The 27,971-nt window shown below is 39.0% G+C and overlaps 2 protein-coding genes and 1 long non-coding RNA gene across 7 annotated transcripts; 2 read left to right on the top strand and 1 right to left on the bottom strand.

Moving 5' to 3' along the window:
- The first annotated feature begins 83 nt into the window (after window positions 1-83).
- Window positions 84-13,861, top strand: traf2b (Tnf receptor-associated factor 2b). Of its 4 annotated transcripts, none has more exons than XM_080046771.1 (11): window positions 84-186; window positions 5,606-5,808; window positions 6,930-7,008; window positions 7,247-7,345; window positions 9,384-9,545; window positions 9,660-9,734; window positions 10,232-10,306; window positions 10,555-10,779; window positions 11,319-11,622; window positions 11,887-12,035; window positions 12,131-13,861. In XM_080046771.1, exons 2-11 carry the CDS (start codon window positions 5,633-5,635, stop codon window positions 12,347-12,349), a joined length of 1,563 nt encoding a protein of 520 aa, XP_079902897.1. In that variant the 5' UTR covers window positions 84-186; window positions 5,606-5,632; the 3' UTR covers window positions 12,350-13,861. The 4 variants fall into 4 exon arrangements, with proteins under 4 accessions (XP_079902897.1, XP_079902896.1, XP_079902898.1 ...); XM_080046770.1 differs by lacking the exon at window positions 84-186 and adding an exon at window positions 551-603; XM_080046772.1 differs by lacking the exon at window positions 84-186 and adding an exon at window positions 643-1,687.
- Window positions 13,862-16,923: 3,062 nt separating this feature from the next.
- Window positions 16,924-26,032, bottom strand: fbxw5 (F-box and WD repeat domain containing 5). Of its 2 annotated transcripts, none has more exons than XM_080046429.1 (10): window positions 25,959-26,032; window positions 24,062-24,257; window positions 23,425-23,582; window positions 22,430-22,613; window positions 21,800-21,948; window positions 20,973-21,299; window positions 20,703-20,886; window positions 20,421-20,568; window positions 19,841-20,053; window positions 16,924-19,159 (listed from the first exon to the last, which is right to left on the bottom strand). In XM_080046429.1, exons 2-10 carry the CDS (start codon window positions 24,246-24,248, stop codon window positions 18,871-18,873), a joined length of 1,839 nt encoding a protein of 612 aa, XP_079902555.1. In that variant the 5' UTR covers window positions 24,249-24,257; window positions 25,959-26,032; the 3' UTR covers window positions 16,924-18,870. The 2 variants fall into 2 exon arrangements, with proteins under 2 accessions (XP_079902555.1, XP_079902556.1); XM_080046430.1 differs by having other exon boundaries at window positions 25,901-26,006.
- A 1,211-nt stretch (window positions 26,033-27,243) lies between these two features.
- On the top strand, window positions 27,244-27,971 carry LOC307265513. Its single transcript, XR_013845349.1, has 3 exons — window positions 27,244-27,351; window positions 27,675-27,764; window positions 27,859-27,971. It is a non-coding gene; the product is annotated as an uncharacterized lncRNA (long non-coding RNA).

Below are 27,971 nucleotides of genomic sequence, written 5' to 3'. Positions count from 1 at the left end.
AATGTACTGCAGGGGAAAACGGGTTGACTCCGTCCCCCCCAGCTGCCAAACTTTTAAAAATAAGCGCATGTTGACACTGAAATTGTAAACATAGCTAACGGTCGACCTGTCCTTTCCATGCGATAGCGTAGCGGACATACAGTTTCGTTTTCTGTCCGTCGACACAGACACCAACAGGACACGAAGGTTAGTTAGCTGGGCTGCTGTTTTACATGCGTAGCAGTTAGCTGGCCGACTTGTTAATTCGCTAAAACCCACAGCAATAGGTTAGTGAAACTCTTCCTAAGTTAGCATTTGAGTAGCTGCATAAAGTTGCGTAGCTACACCTACAAACCAATAGGCTAAATAAAGTGCTGCCCGGTTTACGTTATCACTTGTGTTAAGCCGATAACACAAATGCAGACGTTTAAAAAATGCCAAAAGTTATTCGTTAGCATGTGGGCATGTTGTAACTGCCTCCATGATAAGGTTATTGACTGAGTGAATAAGCCACTGGTGGTTTCTTTATATGTCCATGGTTGTTGCTGACGTGTGTCAGAGGGCGTGCTACGTTAAATACTGGGGTTGGGTGGTGTAGGACTATAAGGTGAACTCAAAAGCTCGGTGAGTAAATGTTTCATGTTTGGTTTCAGTGTAGTGTCGCAGAGCAGAGGAGTTGAGAGTGTAGAAAGCCTTTTTGGTTGCATTGTGAGAGAAATGCTCACCAAGAACAAGAAGAGCCGTCAGGGCCAGTGTACACTAGGGAGGGAGCATGGCAGAGGAAAGGGTGCAGCTGCTTCTAGCTTTAAAACAGCAGGGAGAACTGTTAGAGACAAAGAAGTATACTGTGGAGACTGAAGAGACAGTGTGGTTGTCTAGATTGGAAATGTATTGGTGCTGTTGCTGCTTTTTTCTCAGACATGTGTACTTTCCACACACAACTGTATGGCTACCTTTTTAAATATATGTGTTTATACCACAACCTTTTCTAGTAAAGTAGCCTAGTGAGTGACGTCTGCTTTCAAGGTTTAGCTTCTGGTATTTTCAGCCAAAGTGTACAAAGATTCAGGTTGGTGAAGGATAGTGTAGTGTTGTTTTTACATGAGATTGCCTGCCACAATGATTGTCTTCACTGGGTTAGTTTTTAACTGCTACCCTCCTCAAGGTTACTATGGATACATAGCCTACACTTAAACACCAGTCTGGGTGTATTTTTTTGTGCTCTGTAAGGCATGACTCGCTTCTGAGTTTGGTGCCCTTTATGCCCAATTTGGACATGTTTGGAAAGGGAAAATACTTGCAGCAATTGCGAAATGACTTAAACCAGTTTAACGGCTGTGTGTTGTAACCGTCAGACGAGCTTTCTGAGAACTTTATCAGGGGCAGATTGTGTGGGTGATAAGTGGAACTGGTTATTTTTCTAAGAAAGGAAATAAGAAACTTTTCCCGCCTTGAATGTGGTTCTTCTTACAGTTAATATGAAGTAATATAGGACAGAACAAGACAGACATGATGACTTATTATTAGTCATTATTCTAGAAAATTCCTTGTAAGATAAGATAACCAGTAGTGCTGTTTCACTCTCAATGTGATGGGATTGAAGTTTAATATTAGGAAACAAATTAATTGGAAGTATATTACATTTTACAAATATGATACATAGTCCTTCATTTTATCAATGTGATACAGAGAGAACAAATAATATAAGGTCAGTAAAATTATAGTGAGAGCTAGAGTTACTTATCCTAAATGTTGGGATGTAATAAGTAATCTCATTTTAGCACAACTGTGTTTTAAACTTTAAAGTATTCTTTAAGTGACAAAAAAAGAGTGGGAATGTTAAATGAAAGACACTATTGTTCGTAGCTTGAATGTTAACTTTTGTCACACATTGCTGGTAATGCAAAGGTCATATGACATTCACTCATGACATAACACTCTAAGTCTTGTGATAAGTATGAGCATTTATTCATGAGTTTTAGCTATTATCATAATTATTCTGAGAAATAATAGAAGTTCAGTCAAATGATTGTCAAGTATAGCTTTGTAAAGTTATCCTAAAAGCTGGGATGTTGCTAATAAACTAATTTAAGCACAACTTTAAAATGCTATCAGAATAACTAAGGTGCTGGTGAGTGGGAATGTTCCTTGAAAGACTTTATTGTTTGTGCTAGAGGTCATATGTTCTGTTTCACTCATGACCATTCAAGTCTTGTGAAAAGCATGAGCAGTTAGTTAGCAGCATTAGTCTGCTGTGTCATCTTTCAATTTGCCTGACTTCATTTGTCTATTTTAAGTTTCAAACTAACAGCCACTTAGTCAGTTTAAATCTGTCAGGATCAGCAAAAGCATGATCAGACTTATCCCAAACTAAGAATTTCATGGTGAAGTCGTTTTCTGGGCTTCTTCCATCAAAAGGTGAAGTTTGGTTGATCAAATGAATCCACTGAGACAAGGCCAGGTGGGTTGTAGTAGAGGATTTTTTATTGAAACAGCATTTTCTTATAGTTGACCCTAACACGCATGCACGCACACACACACACACACACACACACACACACACACACACACACACACACTGACACAGAGCCGGCCCGAGGCATAAGCGAACTAAGCGGCCGCTTAGGGCCCCCGACTGCCTGGGGGGCCCCCCCCCAAAAAAAAAAAAAAAATTTTTTTTTTTTTTTTTTTTAGTTTGTGTGTTTGATATTAACATCATATTGTGCAAATGTGAGTTATCATACAAAAAAAGGAATACAATGTTTTGGTCTAGATAATTAATAGCCTAAAAATGTAATCACTTTATCTGGGAGGAAATCCGAAATTATCTGATCATGTCACGTTCACATCCATGCACAGTGTGTATTGAGTTTATTTAAAACAATTGGAAATGGGGCTGCCCTCAGTTGCCCATGCACTGTGTATAGTCTATAGCCTATTTCAGCCTTGTCTGTGTTATATTAATATATATATACTTTTTTTTAAAGATTTTTTTTGCGCATTTTTATGCTTTATTGATAGTGCAGAGAGACAGAGGTGAAATGGGGCAGAGAGGGGAGTGACATGCAGAGAACGACCGCGGGTGGGAATCGAACCCGGGTCTGCTGCTGGGCCCGGCCCGGGAGGGGGACGCCTTACTATATTAATATTTTTATGGAAAATCCATGTGTCCTTCTTCAATAGCTTCTAATTCATCTGACCCAGTGTCTCCAAATTATTTGTTCACACAATTTCTCAGATTTAGCCTCTTAATTTTCCTCTCAAAGTGCACCAGATTCATGCATTTCACTTTAAAAAGGTTAAAAAAATCTCCCGGGGGGCATACCCCCGGACCCCCCTAGGAGGTTCTGAATCTCGCCTGTCAAATATTTTCGCACAGCCGCACAGTGGAGGCACTAGCGGAAAACACTGGGTGTGTGAATGATATTTAACAAAGATCTATAGTTTCAGCAGCACTAACATTGGAGAGGGGCCCCCTAATCATATTTCGCTTAGGGCCCCCTGAAGGCTTGGGCCGGCTCTGCACTGACATGACATGATTGAATGACATCCTGCATGTAAATAGCATTAAATCATTATGTGCATCCTTTTCTGCTTAGACCCAGGCTTAAAATGTGTTATGTGGCTAGATACCTCAATGGCTTCCTTTCTGCAGTGGCAGACACTTTCATGAATTCTGCTGGATGCGTAGTGTGATTTGTTGAAAATGTGTTTTTTTTTTTTTACATCCACCTTGTATACAGGTGTCGTTAAGATGGAACTTTTTTTTTTGTGGTCTTCCTACAAACATATTTTGATTAGATTTTTTTTTTGATTTTTAAGACATGCTTTGACTACATATTATCATGCAAGCATTCCGAATGCAGAAATATTACACAGTTTAGCTTCATGTGTCATGACACGTGAAGCTGCAATCTGTCTTTCCAGAGTTTCTCAAATACATTTGCATTTGCTATATGACAACAATGCATGTGTATGCACCCATATAACATATGAGTGCATACACATGCACCCTTTTCTGCAGCTGCTGCATGTAAAACTAAACCCAGTTAGGGCAAAACTGCTGTGTGCATATTTACATATACAACTCCCAAAATGTGCATTCAACCATATGGGTACATCAAGTATATCAACTTAATCAAATACAGCAGACAGAAAGTTTATCTCTAATGCAATATTTACTGTGGGAGTGTGTGGGAATATGTTAGAATATGATGACATCTTTGATATGGGAAAAACACTCCCTCATTTTCCCTTACATATAACTTTTCCCCCAAATGTTACTTTCTCCCCACAGAGGTCACCATAACAATGTTTTTCTACCATAAAGGATTTATTACAAGATATCCTCTCTATTATTTTACTTGGAAGGAAAACCCGGAGACTCTTTATTTAACCTCTGCACAGGTTTCACATCTGTACTACTGACTGATGTGTAAAAAAAACAACTGCTCACCGCCACAGTGTCATTCTGCGTACTTCCACCAGACGGCCCCAGAAGGGACAAATAGTCCAAATATTAAACATTCTATATTTTATTTCATGAAAAGAACATGTAATACACACCATACAAATAACTATTACTAATTAAAAAAAAATATTGCAACAACTCCTATTTTGGAAGCATTGTGCATCGTGTCGTACTCCATGTATTGTGGGCATAGCATACAGTAACCATCGGATGGCAGCATAAGCACGATAATTAGCCCTTTGTAGTTATTACTACTTTATTAAAAGCGATCACAAGTAAATGGCTTGGTGGGCAGCTGTTGATTGAGACCACTGGACTTTCATTGCGCGTAAAGCTCGATACCGCTGTCCTCGAGCGACGTAAACGTTTGGAAGATTATACGTTTTAAAATCTATGTCTAGAGAATTTGGTGATTACCACTTCCTTTTTCTACGAATGAACACAGTCTGTGGGAAAGATGTCTTTTTAACTTCCTCTCCACTCACCATATTTACATTCTAATGCAACTAATCAGAAATCTGTCGACAACTTCTTGCGCAAGAAGATTGCTGATAACAAGAAATTGCAAGCATATCCTATTTGTAGATTTCGCAAGCATTTAGAAGTCATAGGCTAGCAATTTTACTTTGTATTTCAGATGCACACAAGTTTCATTGTAGCCTCAGCAGTTTTACATCTATTTGATTATAGGCAAAACAATTTGCACATGCCTACATCCTTTGGCTGTGGCATATAAAACGATAATGATGATGTCTCTCAAAGTTTCACAATGAATGAATGAGCCTTATATTCTCACTACACAATTATTTGCTTTAGGGATGGGCGCTGGCTGCTCATCATGCACAACATGTTCAGTACAGCTAACCATGTACTGACAGTTCCAATGAATAGGTGTGACTGGTATGTCAGTTACACCTACTGCATTGCTTGTGTCGACCAAAACAATTACTGGTATGTCATGGGAAACTGAAAACATCATGATTGATGTTTCAGTTGCTCAATGCTGTAAAAGTTTCTGTACATTTTTGCATGTTTCTACTATGTAGATAACCAATGGGTGACATCAGAGTGACTAGGTCCATCTTGTAGTCTAAGGTTCTTTTTACTGGTCTTGTTTTGGCTGTTAACAGCTGTTTATGTGGTATTCCTTCACAGGAAATAGTACCAGATTGATGGAGAAGAATGGCCCGAATCTCGTTGGACTGCCCCAACTCTTTACCTGGGATCCCCCTCAGTGTGCTGTCGGTGCCCATGGAAAATAAGTACAAATGTCAGCAGTGTCTCCAGGTCCTGAGGAAGCCTGTCCAGGCTCAGTGCGGCCACCGCTTCTGTGTTCACTGCTTCAAGCAGCTCACCAGGTAGACTGGAGGTCCTCAGACCAACTCCAACCGTGTGCAATGCAAACCCCCTTAGCCCCCACTCCACCCCCCTAATGCTTACCCTCTTATCGGACATGCTTCAGCACATCCTGTGTTCTTATCTCTGCTCGCCTCTGGGATTTATTGCACCAAAGATCAGTTTCTTGCAAATGCAAACTCATCCCTCACATGACTGGAATCTAAAAAACTGAAGTCAGTGAATGACAAGGATGTGACCATGCTGAATCATTCTAAAGGTGTCCATTGTTTCCTTTTCCTCTTCTTTTGTCTTTTTTCACTGACTCACTGGTTGTTCATGAATACATTGATACATTGCTCATGCATTATTATTAATACAGAGGTATCCTATATTGTCACCTTATGTTTAATCATACTGTTATTAAAGGTAGAAGATCAGCGACTATGGAGAACACTTGTTGTCAAAATACAATTTTTGAATATCTTCTCACGGTCCGCTACCTGTACCTGGTGTTCATACGGTTTATACATCGCCTATCTTTTTTTTCTTCAGCGCACACACAGTACTGACAGGTAGCGGATTATGAGGAGATATCACTGATTTTTACAACAAGCATTCTCCAGGATTGCTAACCCCACCTTTAAACATATGTTGAAAATACAGGAAATTGAATCCCTTTTAACAACTATACAAAATATATTAATCTAAACCTAAATAACAAGTCTGTACTGGGGTCTCATTTTGCTAATCCTCCCAACATTAACACAACAGCAAAAAGCTATTACACTTTTAAGTGATGCCTGTGTCATGTGAATATCATTACATGTGAAATGCAGGTTCGCATATTCTTTTTAGTGTGTGTGTGTGTTTTTTTCCTTTATTTGTCTTCAACCTTGCAAAGAGCTTGTGCATTTTTCTCATGAATTTCCTAGAACCTTATTGGGGTTGTGAATTGCAGCATCAATTGCACCACAAGCTTCCTTTCCTGCCGTTGTATTGATTTAATGATTCATCTAACTGATCTGGGGTCCATACTGGTCAGCAGGAAATTGTTGCTGACTATTGGCGCCAAATTAGCAGTTTTCTTTTAATTTCATTTTTTTTTTCAACTATAAAGTCACAAATCTGTTTTGTCTGTCAGTTCCGGGCCAAAGCCATGTGAGGCCTGCCGCCAAGAGGAGATATATGAGGAACCTATTTCCATTCTAAATAGTAATGAGGTGAGTTGTGAAGTGTGTGTGGATTTCTGCCAACATCGTGAGACATACTGTACATTCCCTTGTGATCTGTAAATCATCCTCCACCCCCCACTCTGTTTCAAAGGAAAACAAAACATAAATACCATCTCGGCGGGGGTTTCCTTCCCCATACAATCATACAATCTGTTATGTCTGTTAGCTGTTTATAATTAGTGGCTTTTGTGACTTCACTAACGTCTGTTCTTCCCTCGCCCACCAGGCCTTTCCAGACAATGCAGCAGGGCGAGAAATAGCAAGTCTGCCTGCCAGGTGTTTGAATCAGGGTTGTGAATGGACAGGCTCAATAAAAGAGTATGAGGTGAAGTATAAAGTACTATTTGATTCTTTTGTCAGTGCGCTTGCTGCTTTCTACTTCAGTGTTTTTCCCCTCTATGCCTCATGTGCACAAGTGTCAGTTTACCACTCCCATACTGGTCCTGCTGGTTCTTTACAAAAAATAAAATGTTCTTCACACAGAGCATACTACTGTCACGCATATTTTTCACAGACCATACAATGTCAGTCACTCATGTTGTTATGCACACACTCAAGCCTCTAGATCACATTCTGTCTGAGCTATGTGGTAGGGTTACACCACAGGAGAGAACAGGAAGGGAAACTATACTGCAGACTGGAAAGTCCCCATGTTACCAGCATAGCTGAAAACAAGAGCTCAATGGGAAAGTACCAGGATATAAAAGGCTGTTTAACTCAAGATTAGCTTTGACTGCTGTTAGAGGGCTAGTTGACCGTTACACAATAATGAAACTGCCCATTCCCCAGTTCAAAAGGGAACTGCTCAATTTACAATGGACAATAAACTACGTCCTTGCAGTTGAACTGTGGGTTGTACAGTCATATAAAAGCCCAGTCCAAATCATTATAAGCTCTTAAGAGTGTTTCCAATGTCATCAGTATACTGGTTTTGTTTGTACTGTGAATATATTTATGTGGGGCGGGTTAGTTTGTTTAGTAAATAGAGTTGAATGTGTGTAGTGCTTTTTGTCTGTTTGTGGTTGTTCTTAACACAACCCTATGTAGGTCAGGTTTTTTTTACAAAGGAAATGGTAAAATGCTGTGAAAGGAAATGGTTCACATGATAACACGAGGCTGATGCGTGAGATTAGTTTTGCATGTCTTGCAAATGTTTCGCAAAACTGCCTACACCCATGGGATCAACGTCCGCTTTACTTTTATAGCAGAACAAATGTGTGATACACCCACATGTTCGTATGGGCTGGCTGTCTTAGTCACTGATGTGTGGAAGGATCGCGCTAGTTGTAAGCTAGTCAGTCTACGCCCAAGTTAGATCTAGCGAAGCTGGAAATATAGACTAAACGCAGTGTTTGAGTGGTTTGGTATGGGCAGAGATTTGAATGGAAAGCTGGTAAAATATGATTCATATTGGGGGTTTGACATTTACCGAAACAGCATATCTGAGAAGTGAGCAGTCAAAGCGAAAATATGGCTAACCTACCTTGGATTCCTGCTCTGGCTCTCCCGCGTGCAGTTGGTAGTCATTATGAGAATAACTTCCCGGTCCATTAACCCCACCCACCTCTCCTCCCAATGGAGCCTCCGCCCCCTTCATTTCCCGCTATTTTTCAAAAATCGAAGATTACCACACACTTTCACAGCTTTTAATCAAAAACAGCCTTTCTTTACAAGAATTTGTTGATGAACCTCCACTTAAAGTTATTTATGTGCTTCTGTTTTGTTGCACTTTTATTTCCTCTCTTCTTCCATCTTACTATTTTTTTTGCGATTTCTTTATTTTCTTTCCTAAAGCTCACTCCTCCTAACCTCACTTCTGTAGTATATTATTAACGTTCAAACATCATATAGTGCATTCATATACATTGTAAGTCTCAGAATATTTCTCCAATTTGGGTTAAAGGAAAGTAAAACATGATAATTACATCAATAATTATATGCTCAAATAATCCTCATTACTTAACGCCACTTTCATAATTGAATAAGTCCACTGTGTTGTCACAAGCTTTTTTATGATAAACTGTTTTGGCAGAAAGGGACGGCCACAAATGTCAGAACATGCTCAGCCACACCTGCATATATCTACGCCTGTTACAACCTCAACTGTAGGATATTTGTTTAACAATGATAAACAAGGGTGTGTAATCATCATCAACAGAAGCTTTTATTAAGCCTGTTTGACTGTTTGATCATTTGCCAAATAAATGACACTGCAAAAAAATATGATGCAACATCATGAAACACAACTTTAAAAAAAATAAAATATATATTTTAAAGAAAAAGGAAACACACAATGCTTATCAGGTATGCAGGAGCAGCAGTGAGAGTGCAGTCATATTAACAGATCTTTTCTCCATTTCAAGGCTCAGCATGAAGGTCGCTGTGAGTTTGAGCAGGTACTGTGTGAGGCCTGCCAAACCTCCATCCTTCGCACGGAGAAGGACAGACACAACGAGAGAGAGTGCGAGGCCAGAACGCTCAACTGTAAATACTGCAAAATGACCTTCAACTTTAAAGAAATCAAGGTGAGAGAGATAGTGTGATCTAGTTTTTAAATGATTTGCTGGTTGCGTCTGCATATCTGGAAATGAAAGATAATAATTGTATGCTCCTACATGGTGTGTGTTTTTGTTTTTTAGGCCCATGATGAGATCTGTGTGAAGTTTCCCTTACAATGCAAGGACTGCGGAAAGAAAAAGATCCCAAGAGAAAAGGTTTGAGATTTTCGTTATATTACTCTTTGATTTTCCACATACATTTCTATTCAGAGTTAAGTGGTTTTAAAATCATCGCATGGTAATGCTCCACAATTTCCTCTATGAATGAAAACTTTTAGGGGTTTACCTCTGTCAAACTATATAAAGATGCTATATTTATCCTGCATCTAAGTATAGAATCTATTTTAGCATGTATAGCCTGTTCCCAAATGGCCGGAATTACATGCACAAAATAATACAAAACACAAACAAAAGGCAGAACATGCAAGTTATGTTTTAAATAAGATGCCTCTGAGGTCCACATGTTGACCATCTGAACAGTGAAAGATTTCTCTCTTGTGGTTTTAATAACTGGTTCATTAGACTTCTCTTGATGATCACTAAGTTTCTTTCTGACTGAGAATCCTTACTTTCACTTTCATGTTTGATTTTATGCACCCTCTGGAGCCGGTCCCCTGAATCTTAACTTTTGTTTTTGTCCTTTCTTCTTTCAGTTCAATGACCACAGCAAGTCCTGCGCTAAGTCAAAGAGTGCCTGTCCATTCAGTGAAGTGGGCTGTAAATCTGTGGTACTTATCCCTAATCTAATTGAATATAATGCTTCCGTTGTTTTTATTTTATTTTATTTTTTATTTAAGCAGGTTAACAAAACTGTTGCAGAGAGTTACACGAGAAGATTGATACTGTTCTGGTTAAATAGAAGACTGTAGGCTATTTTTCAACCCTCATAACTGGCTCGACCATTTATGTACTGCAGTTTCATAGCTTCGGCCCATAGTGGAAGTTGTGTCTTAATGAGCTCTGTTGTGTCTCTCAGATAGACAACGGGAAGCTCAGCGACCATGAGCACAGCAGCACCATGGAGCACTTGCGTCTGCTGCTGCCCATGGTGCTGTCAATGACCCGAATGAATGCCGAACCTCCCAGTGCCGGGGAGTGGCAGGAGGACTCTGGTCTGGGCCTGTACAGGGCTCCTGAGGAGGGAGTCACTATGGGTGCTGGAGCCGCAGCCTCTGGTCAATCCGTGGACCTGGACAAAAAGGTAAGTCTGAACCGATCGATTGCTCTTTGTTAAAGGTGCTCCAAGGAACTTTCAGTTTGTGTTCATTCTTGCACCCCCTTTGGACAAAAGCGGTAGTGTTTTTACTACGCCAGCTGTTGTTCCTAGGTGAGCGGACCCCTGGTCCAGCTGTCCTGTTAATCCTTACCCTACATTTTACCATGCGTGATGTCACACATGGGAAAATGTAGGGTTAGACAGTGAGACCATAACACACTCATTCTGCCTTTTCTCAGGCTAGGCTGAACCGATTTCCAAAATGTTTGCACATTTATACTACATAGGATCTCAGAGTTCAATACACCTTCATATTTCCACCGGTGAAGTAGGTCTTTAAGAAAAACGGTATAAAAAAGCATTCTTTGCACTAATGGTCTCGTTTGCTGTAACATGTCATTTATGATCATCGAAGGAAAAATTTGACTGTTTCAGAAATATTTCAAAGTTCCTCATAGCACCTTTTCTAATGGATTTGAATGAGGATCTGATTGTATCTGCTCCTGTGTTTTCCTTTTTGACAGGTGACCGCTTTGGAGAACATCGTGTGTGTCCTGAACCGAGAGGTGGAGCGCAGTTCGGTTACGTTGGAGGCTTTCTCGCATCAACATCGTTTAGATCAGGAAAAAATTGAAAACCTCTCCAATAAAGTCCGTCAGCTAGAGCGCACGCTCACCATGAGAGACTTGCAGCTGTCTGAAACCGAACAGCTGGTGCGAGAACTCCAGTTCTGCACCTTCGACGGGATATTTGTGTGGAAAATCTCCGACTTCTCACGACGCAGGCAGGATGCTGTGGCCGGCCGAACACCTGCGATGTTCTCTCCAGGTGAGGAGGGCATCACCGCCACCCCATCATGACTTTCAAAAGCCCCTCTGTACACGTGACCTATCTTATGACCAAGTTGAAAGAGTATTTTTAAAGCTTAGATCATGAGTTAAGGTCATGTGGTATGCGTGATCTTAACTCTTGGAATGTAGTCGAGGGGAAATTCCACTTCACTACACCCTTGTTGTCCTTCAGGGAGTTTGCCTATCACTCATTCTCGCATGACACTTGCTTTCTCTGGCTTCTTCTCGTTCCTCCTCACAGCGTTTTACTCGAGCAAATACGGATACAAGATGTGTCTGAGGCTGTATTTGAACGGCGACGGGACGGGTCGGGGAACTCACCTCTCGCTGTTCTTTGTCGTCATGAGGGGCAAGTGTGATGCGCTGCTCAAGTGGCCGTTCAGTCAGAAGGTAGGAGTGATGTGTTAAACAAATCCCTCCGACCCATTTAAACCCACATTAAAATAGCCCCCAAAAACAACCTCCTCTCCTCCTATTTCCCTCAGGTGACACTGATGCTCCTGGATCAGAACAACAGAGAACACATAATTGATGCGTTCCGCCCCGATGTCACCTCCACCTCCTTTCAGCGGCCGATCAGCGAGATGAACATCGCCAGTGGCTGCCCGCTCTTCTGTCCACTGCCTAAACTGGCCGGCAAGAGCGCCTATCTGAGAGATGACACCATCTTCATCAAAGCCATTGTAGACCTCACAGGACTATAGGGTGGACTGTGGAAGCCCAACCAATGTTTTTGATTTCTAGAAAAAACTAAATAGTTAACTTGATCGAAATAAGATATCTATATGATAATCTCTATTGTAGCAATATTTATAATAATATATCATTTATTATGATAATATTATATTACAGTATATCATAACTACACTATACATAAAGAATATACATGAAGTAAGTACTTGGGAGTGTCACATTATGACAGATATACAAGGGTATGTAAAAATAACAATCATGGTAGTGGATCTATAATGGTTATGATGATCCCTCTTTAGTGGATAAATTAATCTTATAAGAGCCAATCGACAGAGGCACTGCCACGTCATACCCGTGCTTTATATAAGTTAAGCCATTTCTGTTATTTTGTTAATGTCTTGTATATTGAGGACTTATGGCAGTACCTATATCACTTCTAAAACTAATTCATATAACAAATATTTGTATGAAATACCTTGTGTATATTCTAGATATATTAGAATAAATATAATAATCCAGGCATTGTGTGGTCATGGTCAATCAGTACAAATCCGGCCCCGCCAACAAAACTAATTGAAACAAGATGAGGCCTCTTCGTCATAGTTTGTTTCAAAACTTTAACACAATTTCCTTTTTAAATTCATGCAAAGATTTACTTTGAAACCCTTTGAATAAAACCTCATCCTGTTAATAGTACACTCACGTTAATGGAGGCGAGCCCTGGTACTGTGTCTCGCAGTGCACCAGGCTGTTTAAAGGGCATTTGGCGCCAAAGAAAACTAATGAATGAGAGGAATTAAAAAGATAAATGATATAACCAAATGTTTTTAACTCAAATACATACTCTGTAAATTCAAAAAGTTTAAAATTCCATGACTTTCGTCTGTTTCAACGAAACAGATATATGCTCATAACGGCACCTGCTGCAGATGTAGTTAGCCACTGTTTATCATGTTATATAACCAATAAGTATAACAATAAGTGTGAAAGACAGACGCATTTTGCATATAAGAGTAATATTTTGCCAAATGAGTGTTAACCTGAGCTGCTGTAACTCAGCCCTTAAAAAAGGTTTTATAAATTATAAATTATAAAAAATAAATATCTGTAATATAAAATCATTAAACAATGCTTAAAAAAGTAATTATCTTACATAGACCACCAATACAAGACTGGAATTTGATAGAAAATAATAGCAAGTTAATAGAAATATATTTTTCTGTGTTGTGTAGAGCAGATTGCTTAACTCACTTATTATAGTAACCAGAAGCGTATGTACTGTACTTCATAGACTATATTTATTATACAATATTTAGAATGTCCTTTTTACTAATAAGACATAGGTGTATTTATTCATTACACATGTTAAACATTCTTCTATAAGAATCTTTCTACATTTTCACCTATGTGTTTAAACTGACCTTAAACCAAATAATCCCATTAATGATTTACTTTTATTTTTTGTGAATGACACTGTGCTTTTAAAGATACATTTATTTTTTCTTGAATTAAAATAAAGAATTACAGCATATTTCATGAACCTGTTGCTTTTGTGCTATTTAGGATTACACAATATGCCCATTATGAAGGAATACAGACATATTCATACAAAGTTGTTCCATACACATTACATGTTGTTGAATAAAATAAGCTTAATTGGACAGATATATGACATATCTGCAGTGCACTGTGCACCTGCTGAGCCACAACTGCCCTAAAGTGATGATCAACTTAATGAAATATTCCCAGGACCACAATATCCTTTAATTGTAGATCACCCTGCAGATATTTATCTCATGGCATTTATAACAGTCAAACGTGAATGTGACAACTTTCCCTTGAGGGCCAATGTAGGCGACTTTATGAAGTTTTATGACCTGCAGTATTTTCTGGTGCTATCTGCACCACAGTGACATGACATGTTAAAACCCCCCTGTTCATGCAGTGAATGCCGCAGCCCGAAACTGTTGCAACTTCTGCTAGCTGCTATACACAATAACAACCACACACTTCGCCTCTGAAACCAAACCAAAAAAAAAAGAACCTGTCGGTTTTAAAGCGTTGTTGGTGTACTGCTGTTGGGAATTAGGACATGATGTACTTTCCTTCGTGTTGATTGAGATCGTGTCACCAAACATTATATTAAGGGAAACTCAGAAAGATCAGTTGAGTAAAGAAAAGACACTGTTGGTTGCATCAATGTGAAATCTGTCTTGTGCAAGTCTGCCAACCTAAAGGGCTATGGTAAAGTGTCAGGTTAATTTCCAAGTCTGATCTATACTTTCTATAGTCAAAGCTAAACCATAAGTTCATCTGCCTTCCTTGCAGGGAAATCGAAAGCTTTAGGTTTTACATATGAGGCTGAATAGCAATGTACAAAATGCCGAGATTGAAAAGAGATTGGCCAGTTTTATTCTTAGTTGCATGATAGTGTCTTTGAGAAAAAAAAACATTTGACACATCATCAAGTAAAAAATTTGAATTGCTCTAATACTTTGGTTTGTGACCAAATACCTGCCAGCTGTTGAAATTCCAATCATCCTCATCTGTACTTTTTGTATCTTATTAATTGTAACCTTTATTTTAATTTGGGAATAAATTGAGATAGAATCCTAATTTACAAAATAACCAAGTGAGAGAAGAGAACAAAAATAGACGAGAAGGTCAAGGACTCCATGATTCTTGCAATATTAATACCGTTTTGAGTAGGGATGATGAGATTGCTGTTGTCAAAATGTTTTTCATTTGCATTGAGAACTAACTTATGGTTACCTTATGTGCAACCTGTAAAAACAACAACACGATGCAGAAGGGTTGAAACAAAAAAGTACACAGCTTCCGCATAACAACAGTACAAGATAGTATCATCGGCATACAGATGTAAATTACAACCAGTACCAGAAGAAATGTCATCCATGTAAAGAGTAAAAAGAACTGGCGCCAGGATTGAGCATTGCAGAACACCTTTCAATTGTCAACAAACCCAAAACTGTTCCTGCTGGTTTACAGCCTTTATGTAAAGGAGATAAATAAGCAGCCTTCTAAACTCTAGTAACTGTGCCTGTTAAGACTATAAGTATGTATTATGTAGCAGACAAAAATATGAGCAGCACATTTTGGAAAGTATTGGTCAAGTTTAATTTGAATGTGTATGATACAGTGGCAGAATGACTTGAGGCCTAGGCATTACCTGTATTTCAAGTTGGTCGGAGGGGTTATACATCGAAGAGGTTCACAAGTGTGAGCATTCACAGCATCACAGCTGTTTTAATAAGAGTTTAAGCTTAGAAAAGTGTTTTTGTGATTCCGATTAGCTGAACATTTAAAAGCAATTACCTTCAGTCATAAGATTAAAACCATTTTGAAGTTTTAGGTTAATGTTATATTTTCAGTGTCACCTCCGTTTTATCACCACATAGAACATATAACAATAAAATTAACCCAGACATCTTTCTCACCAAAACCAGATCATGACTCGATATCGAACTGCAGCTGTGAAATGATGGTGTTGCCGCTTCATTCTCTGAAAAGTATTTTCACTCAAGTGTTAACCACAAAAACAGCCTGAGAGCATGTTAGATGCATCATTGCTATCCCCTATTGAGAGGCTGCGGAGGAAACAATTCATAATGGATTGGTTTCGTATGGCTCGGTTAAAGCAAACCAACCCATGTCTGTGCAAAAAAACAAAAACCTCTAGAGAGTCTTTGAAAAGGTCTATTCTCTTGTGTGCCTTGTGGACACTTTGTACTTTGATTACAAAAATTAACAAATTTCCCCCCCATTAGATTGACATGTAGGGAAATGTGTCCATTATGAATAGATTGCCTGCTCAGGACTAAATGTACAATGCCTTTTTTTACATTTCATTTTAGCTCCATCATTGTCCAAAATAAAAATTTTAAAAAACATTCGGTTTAGGGCTGTTGCAATTGGTCGAATAGTAAATGGACAAAAAAGTAACCGCCAACTAGTTCGTGGAGTAATTTTTTATTATGTTATCTTTGAATTGTGATAGCTTCTAAACCAAAAAATATAACAATAAAAAAATCTGCAGATTAATCGATAATAAAAGTATGATCATTCGTTTTTGGTTTAGGACCAAATACCTTAAGTAATGACATACTTTGCTATCTGTACTTTTGTGTTTTGTGCTAGCTAGCAAATGCTAACATAACAGCATGCCTAACCAAGATTGTGTACATGGTTACCCGCTTATTATTATGCCTACATTTATACCTCCTCAACTTCAGCATGTTGCAATGCTATTGTTAGCACTCTGCTAAAAGTGCCACTGTGCGCTTGGAACCGTTAGAATCGCAGTGGACTACGGGGTTTCAGAGTTTAACACAGAACCTTCATTCATCATTACTATCCAATGCGTTTGCTTTAAGAAGCCAAGAGTAACTGTATGATTTCCATTGTAACCTTTGTGGACCATTTTATACCAATGCTAAACGGACAAGAAGCAACGGGCAAGTAGTAGCAGTTCTCTGTCCAAAACCTTTGCTAAAAAATAGCCAAAGAACCAAAGTTTATTAGTTGTAAATTATATTACTATGACACTTTAGTAGGATTCTGGCCATTCAGGGCATGCTTTTTATTTCAGGGGAGTGTGAAAATAACATTGGAGGACAGAAAACATGATTTAAAACATACAAAATAAAACCAAAGAGAAAAGTTCATGACTAACTACACAAATGTGAAAAGACGTGAAAACTATAGTTCAATTGGTGGCATGAGTCAACTGTGAAGTGATTCATTCACACAGGCTTCTCTGGAAACTTAACATGCTAATACACCAAGACAATTTACTTTGGACAGATGATGTGGTAGTCATAATTGATGTGTTTTTTTAATCAGTAACAATCATCATAAGCGGGGAATCTCCAAGGAAACTGAAGTATATACCAGGTAAAAAAAGTACCTGAACCTTACACTGGTTAAACTGCAAATGAAACGCAAAGTGTCAAGGTTAATTTATCATTCATTACTTTTTGTTTTGTTCTGTTGGAGATGCTTCAGAGACACTGATTGAAGACAGCTCCAGGCATGATCCAACCGAATTACAGCTTTGATAGTTGCCAAGTTACTGAATGTATATTGAATATTGTATCCTTATTTTAAGTTAGTGATTTTTACTATCTCTTCAACCTCATCACATGCTGTGTGCATCCTGAAGGGGAATATAGAGTTTATAAACATGTAATGTAACATTGCTTTGATCCACCATGTGTCTAATGCACACTTTTTAATAGAAAATAACACGTCTAGGGACACATTTTGGAGAGAAGGCGAATTAAAATGACCAAATATATTATTATTATTTATTATACTATATAGTTGTATTCAGAGGTTGTCCATATGCAGGGTCTATACTGTATATCCAGGTACGCCACACTGTGTTGGGATTCTAGTCTTAAAGTGAATAAGTTCTGCCTGGACACAAAAAAAAATCCTTGTGATGAGGAAAGTATATGTAAAATATAATAATAAAAAATTAAAAAAATTCAAGGAGACATCAATTCCTCCTTATGTGTCAAAGTGTCTTAACTAAATTTAAAAGGGTGCAGCTTTGAGCTATTCATGAATAAAAGTTTTTAAATAAATGGCCACGTTAATAAAAGCCGAAATAACAATTAACACAAACAAAATTTTTGTTCAGTCATGCCTCACGCTAACTTCTCCTCAACAACTCTTCTAGTTTTAAAGCTGGGGTATGTGATTTTTGATTGGTCAAAATTAACATGAGCTGTACACTTTGACCGATTAGAGCGAGGCTCCGATTCTCTGCCATTTTCTCCCCAAATCCTCCACCCCAGCTTTAATTACTAAATAATCCTAAATTGAACAATGGGATGGGATGAATAACCAAGACAGACTGCAGTAAATGCAGCTATATGCCATCTTCCCTTTTGGCTTTAAATGGTTTTATAATTCTTAGAAATCGGGGATTTATGAGGCATTTTTATCCAAGACATCATATGGTTATATCCATTATTAGGAACAAAACGTTTCTGAAATGGTTCTCAGTTACAGCACTTTGCCTCTGATGAGCAGGACATGACGCCATCTCTGCAGTACATTTACATACATTTACACCTCAGGTCCAGCAGTCCTGTGTCTGACCTGTTCAGACCATTGATGCAACGTCACAGATAAAACAGACAAAAAAAAAACATCTCTTGGGGAACATGTCTGGACGTTGTGCATTTATGTGTCAGCTCTACACTATCTGTATCTGTGAGAGTCTTTCATATTACTCATCAACAGCCCAACAGAGTCTGTGTTGATACATGTCCTCTGCTGGTGCAATGGCGCCCCCTTGTGTCTAAACCCTGCAGTCCCAACATGTCCCATCTCCTGTCAGCCGAAGACTACGGAACACTTCTGCCATACGCTCGAGCAATAATACACCAACTGTAACCACACCGTACATATACAAGGAGTGTATCTAGATAGTTTCACACCACAGCGGAAAAAACAGACAACTTTTTCCCCTCCCCACTGCAGGTGTTTTTTCCAACCTGACTCAGGGTTTTCCATTCACACTACTGGCAGCAGACGCTGAGTTCTTGTTGCGGCTGAGCCAGGACGGCAGGAAGCTGCGGGGCCTCATGGGCCGGGCTGGGGCCTGGGCCAGGCGCACCATGCGTGGTGAGCGCCACACCTTGATGGTAGAGTCATCGCTGGCCGACAGCAGCAGCTCCTGGTCTGCGGGGCTGAACGCCACAGAGTTCACCACGTCGTCGTGTGCCAGCCGGGCCAGGCAGATGTTGTAGTGGCGGTCCCAGATGTAGCCGTGCTTGTCCTCCGCTCCACTACAGGGAGAGGAATGGAGAGGTAAGTAAGTCAGTGATGTCTTCACACTGAAATACTCGTATTGTAACACATTTTTTATTTTTTATTATCGATCAATCCGCTAATTTTCTTCCCTGTTAATATTCAATTAAGATAAAAGAATAATAGATAATAATAATAATAATAATAATAACAATAATAATAATAATAATAATAATAATAATAATAATAATAATAATAATAATAATAATAATAATAATAATAATAATAATAATAATAATAATAATAATGTTATCCAAGTTCTCAAATCGTTTAGAGAACAGAGTTGCATCATTAAATTTTTATATTCCTGTTTATATTTTGCTCCCATGTGAGTCCTCAGATTTGATCAAAACAAATCTATCTGGTACTTCCTATAATTTTCTATGCTTACAGATACATTCGGTGACAAGGAGTAAATAAATTACCAGAGCTGTTCCAGTCATGATGGCTGTTTCTGTCATTCACAGAAGCTACAGAGTTAACATTATTTTCAACCTCGTTGACAACCAAAAAAGTCCAAATCATCTGTTTCTGCTGTCAACACAATATGCCAGTAAAAACAGACACACAGCCTAATTGTGAGCAGGCCAATTTACCACCATAAAGGGACAGCTATGTAAAAGCTGCGTCTATTCTTGGAAAAAGTCTAGATCACCCACCTGGCAACAAAGTCTCTGCTGACATCTAGGAAAATGAAGAAGCACTCGTCGTTAGGCGTGAAGGCTCGGTGTGCGCGCAGACTCCTTCTCTCCTCCCTCAGATTTTTCAGATCAATCACATGTAGGTCTATCTCCTCTGCTATTGGAGGAGGAGACATGGGGTCGGAGATGACACACCCGGCCGGCCAAGCCCGGCTGTTTACATAAAGGTACCTGATGGATGAGGGGGAAAGGAGTAAAGTTAGGATCATAATGTCATAATAATTCTGAAAAGTGGATTCATGTTTTGCACTGACACAGAAACACAGATAAATGCAGACTTTTCCACTAAGCCATCCTCAAGATCTATTTACAGGACATTTTAGGTTTTGAAAATATAGTGAAAACATAATGTGACCAATCCTTCTATGGCCACATAATTGGAAGAAAACAATTGCCTTAAATAGTATTGTATATAGCAGCATTAAGATGTCCCTTACTTGGAGCCCCATATAACTTGGGGCTGTGTTAAAAAATGTGTAATTGCCAATTCCCAGCTGTAATATAATTTATTGTCTACATTAAAGCATCAATCACTTACCTGTGGTCAGGAGAAAGGCCCATACCAATAATGTGTCCATGGATATCAATGACATGGTCCAGTGAATCAAAAAACTCATCTGAACCCCGCTCTGCCCCAAGCACAGGACCAGAAGTGGTCATCTGCTCCGGCTTAATCCGCTTTATACCTGGAAAAGGGCAGAGACTATCACATGAGGGGAGACGTCTGGCAGCATTATGTGTCATCTTTTTTATAACAAAGTTTTAAACATGTGTGGCAGTATATGTGCATTATAACTGCGTTCTTTGGAAGCAGTCTTACCTATCTGGTGAGGGGAGTATGTAAGGCTGCCGGTGGTGAACAGTAAGTAGGTTTTGTCCTCTGCGTCCGCGGGATCAGAGGGCTCAATCAGGCTGGAGACCGGGGCCTTCGAGTGGGCTCTGCCCATTATCTGAGCCACCTGGGTCTCAATCTCCAGATTCATGGGGTCTACATTTTTACAACTCTAACAGGAGGGAGGACACGCACAATGACAAAAAGATACAGAATGAAGGAAAAATGTCTTTGAGAAAATGGATCAAAATGGCTGACCTGTAGAACCTCCTCCAGGCCTGAGATGGTGGGCTGAGGGTAGCGTGCGGTGGAGTGGCCGTGACACTTAGCTCCTCTCTGGCGCCCCTCGTCCTCCTCTTCATCGGCTCCCTCCTCTTCATCGGAGGCTCCCAGGTCAAAGAGGAGGGGCTGGTGCTGCGGCCCGTTCTGCCTGCGGGCCTGAGACTGAGCCTCGTAGTCCAGCAGCAGGTCCGGGTTGTCGTGGCGACGGCAGTGGGCCACCATGACGGTGCGGATGGTGCTGGCGTTGATGTTCTGGATCTTGAAAAGGCGCTTGACCACGTTGACGTTCTCCGATTCAACGTCCTGTCCAGAGACAAAAAGACGTGGAGGATTATATATCATTATTTTTCAAATAAGTAAATGACAAACTGGAAACACACTGGGTCATACATTTACACAATTGTATGTATTCGGACCTGGAGGCTGAAGTCCATTACATTTCTGTGTAAAAAGATAATTTGATGATAGGATGTAAATATAATATATTTTAGTGTTCATTGCATTGGTGGAACAACGAAACCATGGTGGCATTTTAAAGGGATAGTTTTGAATTTTGGACATAGGGCCTGATTCCCAAGTTAGCCTCCAATGATAAATAACACTCAGGCTAACTTGGGAATCAGGCCCTATGTCCAAAATTCCAAACTATCCCTTTAATGATAAGGACTCAGTGAGATAAAATACTTTTAAGTTAATATAAGATGATATACAGTAATAGCCAAAAAGCCCAAAACAAGTCTTCCTGTGGGTCTGCACTTGGATGTAGAAAGATCTTGACAGACATCTCTGAACAGAGATCTCACCTGGAAGGCTTTATTGAGCCACAGCACAGAGCATGACGTCATGTTGCCAATCCAGTGCAGGTTCCCTGAGATCAGGTGGCTCTCGTTCAGCCAGCAGCCGAACACATCGTACGGCTTGTTCCTCACACGCGACAACAGCGTGTAATTGTCTGTAGTTTGTTTATAAAGAAGGGAGAGTGGGAAACACGTGTTATTGAGGAAATATGCACACAGACTCTTACTTTGATTCAAAGAACACAGAGGTGCTTCGTTTCCTTCAGTACATTTTACGTGACTGTTCTTCCATCAATTCACTTTTAGCTCACAGTGAATCCTCCATTCATGAAATGTATATTGTTCAGTTGTGTTTAAATTGTTTTAGAAAAGTGTTGCTTCTTGACTTTATGATCATTTTTGGAAATAGTATAGTTGGTGTTGGTGTTTTCAACATTTTGTCCATAATATTTATATCAACGAGGCACACTAAATAACAAAAAAAAAAAAATACTCTGATCATATCATTACCGTTATTGGACTAATCTTTTAAAGGAAGTCCCACATACTGCCAACATCTTCAATATGCATCAACAGGACATGATGACACTCAACACTGTTTTTTTTTTTTTTTTTTTTTAAATGTGTGATTCCTACCCAGACTGATGACAGCGATTTCCCCAGACGAAGAGTGGTGTGGGCCCAGGTAGACGCCAGATACGAGCAGCAGGGTGTCGTCAGCATTGAACTGGGAGAATTGGGTGTAGCCCCAGTTAAACTGTCGCATGCTGGAGCTGTGCACCAGAGAGATATTACCGTCCGGCCGCTCTGTGTCCCATAGCTAAACAGAGGGGAAGCCAGAAGACATGTTTGGAACTCAAGGCTTACTAAACTCAGTTCATAGCATACAAAAAGGTGAGTTCTACAGTTAATCATTTACAAAGTTGGGGGCGCCTTTAGCTCAGTTGGTAAGGCGTCCCCCTCCCGGGCCAGGCCCAGCAGCAGACCCGGCTTCGATTCCCACCCGCGGTCGTTCTCTGCATGTCACTCCCCTCTCTGCCCCATTTCAACTCGGTCTCTCTGCACTATCAATAAAGCATAAAAATGCCCAAAAAATATATTTAAAAAAAAAAATCATTTACAAAGTTTCAAATTACCAAATTCCCACTTTTATGTTAAACTAGATTTTGATATATATATATTTTTTTTAGCAACAATGATTTAATTTTGTTACACATTCTATCATGTGTTCAGTATGTAGAGATAAAAAATTTTGAATAATAATTTACACCAACAGATCATAATGATCTATTCATAATAATAGCATATTCTTGTCTTAAATGCTATAACGCTATTCATACTTAATTTGAAAAATAAGTCATCGGATAACTCACGTAAATATGATTGAAATTCTAATAAAACCCCTAAAATTGTATCAAAACCTTGAGAGAGAATAGAAAAGTCTCTCAGCACAGTGAATAAGGTGCAATAAAGATTAATCAATCATTTAAAATAATAAGCAGCCCATTTGGTTACGTAAGCTACGTAACCAAATGCTGATGATATCACTTGTTACACTGGCAGAAAGTAAGGAAATAAGGTCCTGGGGGGAAATGAACCCTTCACTAAAGGAATAATCATTTAGTCCTTACCTTCACAGTGCAGTCTTTGGAGCAGGAGGAGAAGCGGTGGCCCCTGTGAGAGAAAGCCAGGTGGAGGACTTGGTCACTGTGCTCCCTCAGTGTCTGAACCTCCACACAGGGGATGCAGTCAAACAGACGCTTGAACTCCCTGTACCACGACACGGCCCCTGGACACAGGTAGAGTGGGAGTTGATTACACAGACATCTACACAAAAAGCAGTCATCAGTGTTTTTTTTAAATAAATAACTAATTGAAAACAAATGACTATCGCTTCAAAAATGATTCTTAAGGTTTGGAATAAGGAGATAGCCCCCTGCTTCGATATGTGGCTCATGGAGTTCCCCAGCACACTATATATGGAGAAAATGATGCGATCTCAGGAAAAGTAGGAAAATTTAAACAGACAAGGCAGGCTTTCCTCGACCGTATAGAAGCACTGAATTGACCTTCCTGACACCCTTTTGACTTAACATTTACCTTTAGTTTAAACAATGTCTTAGAAACCTTATACGTAGAGTACGCCATGTTAGTTGTTTATTTTGTTTTGTCTTTTGTTTGTTTGTTCACTTTTTCTGTTGTGTGTTTGTGTCAAAAATAAAGTATTTAAAAAATACTGTTACACAAAGGATTTCTAATCATTTCTACCTGGGTGTCGGGGTACGGAGCGCGGTATGCGGTAGTAGCTGTAGAACAGCTCCCTCCATAGGAACTCATCTCTGGAGACAGCCAGCCACTGTCTGCAGGTCAGACCAGCACTCAGCACGGCATCGTGGGGCAGACGCAGGAAGATCTCCAACACCAGGCTGTCCGGCAGAGCTGGGCCACACTCCATCCTAACATCCTGTGTACACACACACACACACACGCAATTAAGGTTAATGGATGTGATGTTCTGTAAAAGCAACTTCAATGCCTTCACGCACGGTTTCATCCCTTTATGAATTGTAAAGTACAGAGTTGAGTCATTAAAGACTGATAACTTATTTAGCAAACATAGCTTGAAATACATTTCTTAAAGTTGATATTGATGATTGTTTTTACACTTACACGAATGGTTAATGTGTTTTAGAATGTTTTCTTCTTCTGCTGAAATTAAATTGGTACTTTGGTACTCTTCATTTCATTTCAATTATGTTAAAACTAAACCCATTCAATTTCCATGACAGAAAAATATTGAGCTCAACTTTAAAATTTTAAATCAGTTCTCAGAGAAGAAAAATAAGTTGGCAGATCATGAGGAGATATCAACTGATTTTGACAAAAAGTGATTTTGACCACAAGCATTCTCCAAAATCGCTGACTCAACCTTTAAGTTACAAAATATGTCAGGCAACAGATGATGATCATCACATACCAAAGTTAAGATGCTATGGTACATAATAGGCTATTATTTTTTACTATCTATTGATCTGCTAATTATTTTTTTAAATTGTGGAAATGTTCATCATGTCTTGTTCAAACCACAATTACTGTATTTGTGACTGGCGGTATTATCTCGATAATCATCAAAATATTCTTAAAAAACAATTAAACCAATAGTAGAGTGTGCATTAGCGAGCTTAAGAGCTTTTTCAAGTACCTCATGTGAAAAAAACTGAAAATAATAACATATTGTGAGTGTAATTTATTGCAACAACAACAACAAAAATATCGGCCCATCCCTATTCACTACATGACAAAGATGACAGCAATTTAAAAAAAAAAAAGTTAATCAATAATCATCAGCTTAAAATCATCATCGTCTTAAAGCAGTCATATTTTTGCCACTGTGCACCCACACATAACTTGAGGCCCCAACTTAACTGGGACTAATTCGAGCATGGAGGTTATGACTGGTGTGTGTTACAAATGCACAGACAGCCATGTGCTGCTTTCAAGTCCCCTGCTGTCAGAGCAGCTCATTTAAGCGATCATCATTATTTCGTCCACAACAAGTAGTCCGCTGTGGATGCCGATGCACTGAACTGTATAACTTATAGGAGGAGGGGGGTCTCAGAGACATGTACAAAGGGATAGTTTCCACGGGACATTTCCTCAAAAACAAGCCAACACAACCGCACAAAATTGTGGAATATTACTTAAACTGGGCTTTATAAACATTATTCAGTAGCCTTATATAACTGTCGAGTAAATACACATCTACAGCTCTTCTTTAAAGAACCAAACCCGTCGTGTTAAGATGACCAAACATGGACATTTTTTGTCGTTGAGCGTAAAACTAAAAACAAGTTAACCGTGGTTACACTGAAAGCAGATGGACTAGCCCTCACAGTGACCTGCGACACAATAACAAGTTAACTGAACGTCGGACAGCTGTGTTAGTTTGTCAAGCAAATATTAGTAAAGAGCATAGTTTACAGCCAGATATGTCTACCAAGCTAATGTCAGGCTAGCTGTAAGCTAACTGGTCTTTACAGCTACTAACTCCGTCCACTGACGTATTTTCCGACAACAAGCGGTTGCTTTTATTCTCTAATAATTTACCTATATGGGTTAATCAACTCGGCTCGGTACAAACTGGTTGACACAAGCTGTGACCCACCTGCTGGATCAAAGTATGTTGAGGAGAAAATCGAGCGGCTAGCTAGCGTTGACGGCTAGCAACCGAGAAATGACAACAATCCTCCGCCAGACTCTACCACAGATCAACGACAACATCGATTCAGCAAGGCCAACTCAGTCGATTCACGCGTTTACAGCATGTGTGGGTGTTGTACGTTTTCGTTATTATAATGTTTATTTTAGAGTAATACAAAGTTTCACAATGTTTAAGTTATTCACTGATTTGTTATTTAGGCTTTTTTAAATTTCATTTTAGTAGCCTATTAAATTAGCTTTATTGGCAGATCAGAAATCATCAACCAAAGAATTTCTGGAAATTATTTTAAATAATGATAAGCAAAAATTCACGACATAAAAGGACAAGATTAAGAATCAATTCAATAAGAAAATTATTATATATATTATTTATTTATAATTAGGCATTTTTTATTATTATTATTTATTTATTTATTTATTTATTTATTTATTTATTTATTTATTAAAAATGTAAACATCAGAATTTTTTTTTTTTTTTTTGTGTGTCAACATTGAGTAGCCTATATTGTCCCACTTATACTGCACATCGACATTTATAGAGCAGTTTCTAAAGATCGGTAACGTGGATAAACTCTAGATTTATGTTTTTTATTTTTTTAAATAAGCCTATTTCAAAGCAAACATCTCTCACATCCTGACCTGTCACATCCTGATCTTTTTATATCCAAAAACAACATCCTATGTTATTTTTAACATATTATTGTATAACAATAGTCTTTATTGTTAAGACTGTTTACATTATTTGTTACAACCTCTGATTTCAAATCCAGGCCTTGTGTTGAGATGCTGATGAATTGTAGAATTTTTAGAGGGAGTTCAGTTTTAATGTATTCATACAAAAAATGCAATGAATGTGTTACTATATTCAACATAATCAGACAAATCATACCAATCTTCACACTTTGTGAAGATTGGTATGATTTGTCTGATTATGATTGATTGATTGCTATTGATGGACACATACGTATAAATTGTATGAAAATATCCTTTTCATGAACGTGTCCAATTTTTTAATCTGAAGTCAGTGGCAACGTCTCATTTTGTTCTCCGTTGTCTGCGCCACCATGACTTTGAAGCACACATGACATGTGTGAAAACTCTACTTCCTCGATCTGTGTGGTGGCGTGGCTCCCTCTTCAATGACATCACAGTGTGTGATGACAGCGGCAACAGTGTTTGTAGTACTAGAGTCTCTGGCTGAGGAAAAGCTGTGTCACAGTCTTGTTAGTCAACCGGACACACCGTTACACTGAGTAACCTAAATGGGAACAGATGAGCTGGACTGAAGAAATAAATTAAGTGGAACTACAGTATGTGCCTGTGACTAATATTGTCTGGTAAGTATTCAAACTTTATTACACCAATTTTGTTTAGGTTTCGTACAAAAATGTTTGCAGCAAACAGGTTTTTATAAAGAACATGTTACTTTGAATAACAACATCAGCCTGGTTCATTTATTGAGAAACACAATTCAAACACAGTAAAGACTTGGATATGAAATGTACAGTGATGTAGGATTTTGTGTGGACTGGACCGTGTTAAACCTGATAGGGGTGGGATCAGGTTACATGCCCCAACATTATCTCAGCAGAAAACACTTGTAGCTGATTCTACAGACAGAAGAAGGATTCTTATCTGTTTCATGTTGTCTTTCCTTCAGGTCTGCGTCATGTCGCTGACTGGATAGCTTCCTTCTGCAGCTCCTCAAAGAAGGGCAGCACAACAGCAGGATGACAGTACCAGGCTAAAGGTGTGTCTTCTCCTCATTTGGTTGAATTTGTTTCATAAAATCCACATTCTTCTGATGACTAAAAAGTGTTGTTGTTGTTGTTGTCACTGTGCAGGGCAGAACGTGTGGGCAGTCTCAAATGAAGAAACAAAAAGTCAAAATCCTTTTTAATTCCTGAGAGATGTCCACTCCCTGCAGCACCTTATTCATCTCTGATGTGTATTTACC

This window comes from Ammodytes marinus, assembly GCF_949987685.1.
Source record: "Ammodytes marinus genome assembly, chromosome: 18".
NCBI classification, from domain to species: Eukaryota; Metazoa; Chordata; class Actinopteri; order Uranoscopiformes; family Ammodytidae; genus Ammodytes; species Ammodytes marinus.
The sequence above is the reverse complement of the archived record's forward strand: the minus strand, read 5'-3'. Positions and strand labels throughout refer to the sequence as shown.

Excerpts from the sequence above, each read along its gene's own strand:
- fbxw5 (XM_080046429.1), bottom strand. The coding sequence starts at position 24,248 with ATGGAGTGTGGCCCAGCTCTGCCGGACAGCCTGGTGTTGGAGATCTTC. Across the intron at positions 23,583-24,061 it reads CTCCGTACCCCGACACCCAG|GGGCCGTGTCGTGGTACAGG; the intron begins GTAGAAATGATT and ends ACCTGTGTCCAG. Across the intron at positions 20,569-20,702 it reads ATACTCCCCTCACCAGATAG|GTATAAAGCGGATTAAGCCG; the intron begins GTAAGACTGCTT and ends GCCCTTTTCCAG.
- traf2b (XM_080046771.1), top strand. The coding sequence starts at position 5,633 with ATGGCCCGAATCTCGTTGGACTGCCCCAACTCTTTACCTGGGATCCCC. Across the intron at positions 7,009-7,246 it reads CCATTCTAAATAGTAATGAG|GCCTTTCCAGACAATGCAGC; the intron begins GTGAGTTGTGAA and ends CTCGCCCACCAG. Across the intron at positions 10,780-11,318 it reads CCGTGGACCTGGACAAAAAG|GTGACCGCTTTGGAGAACAT; the intron begins GTAAGTCTGAAC and ends CCTTTTTGACAG.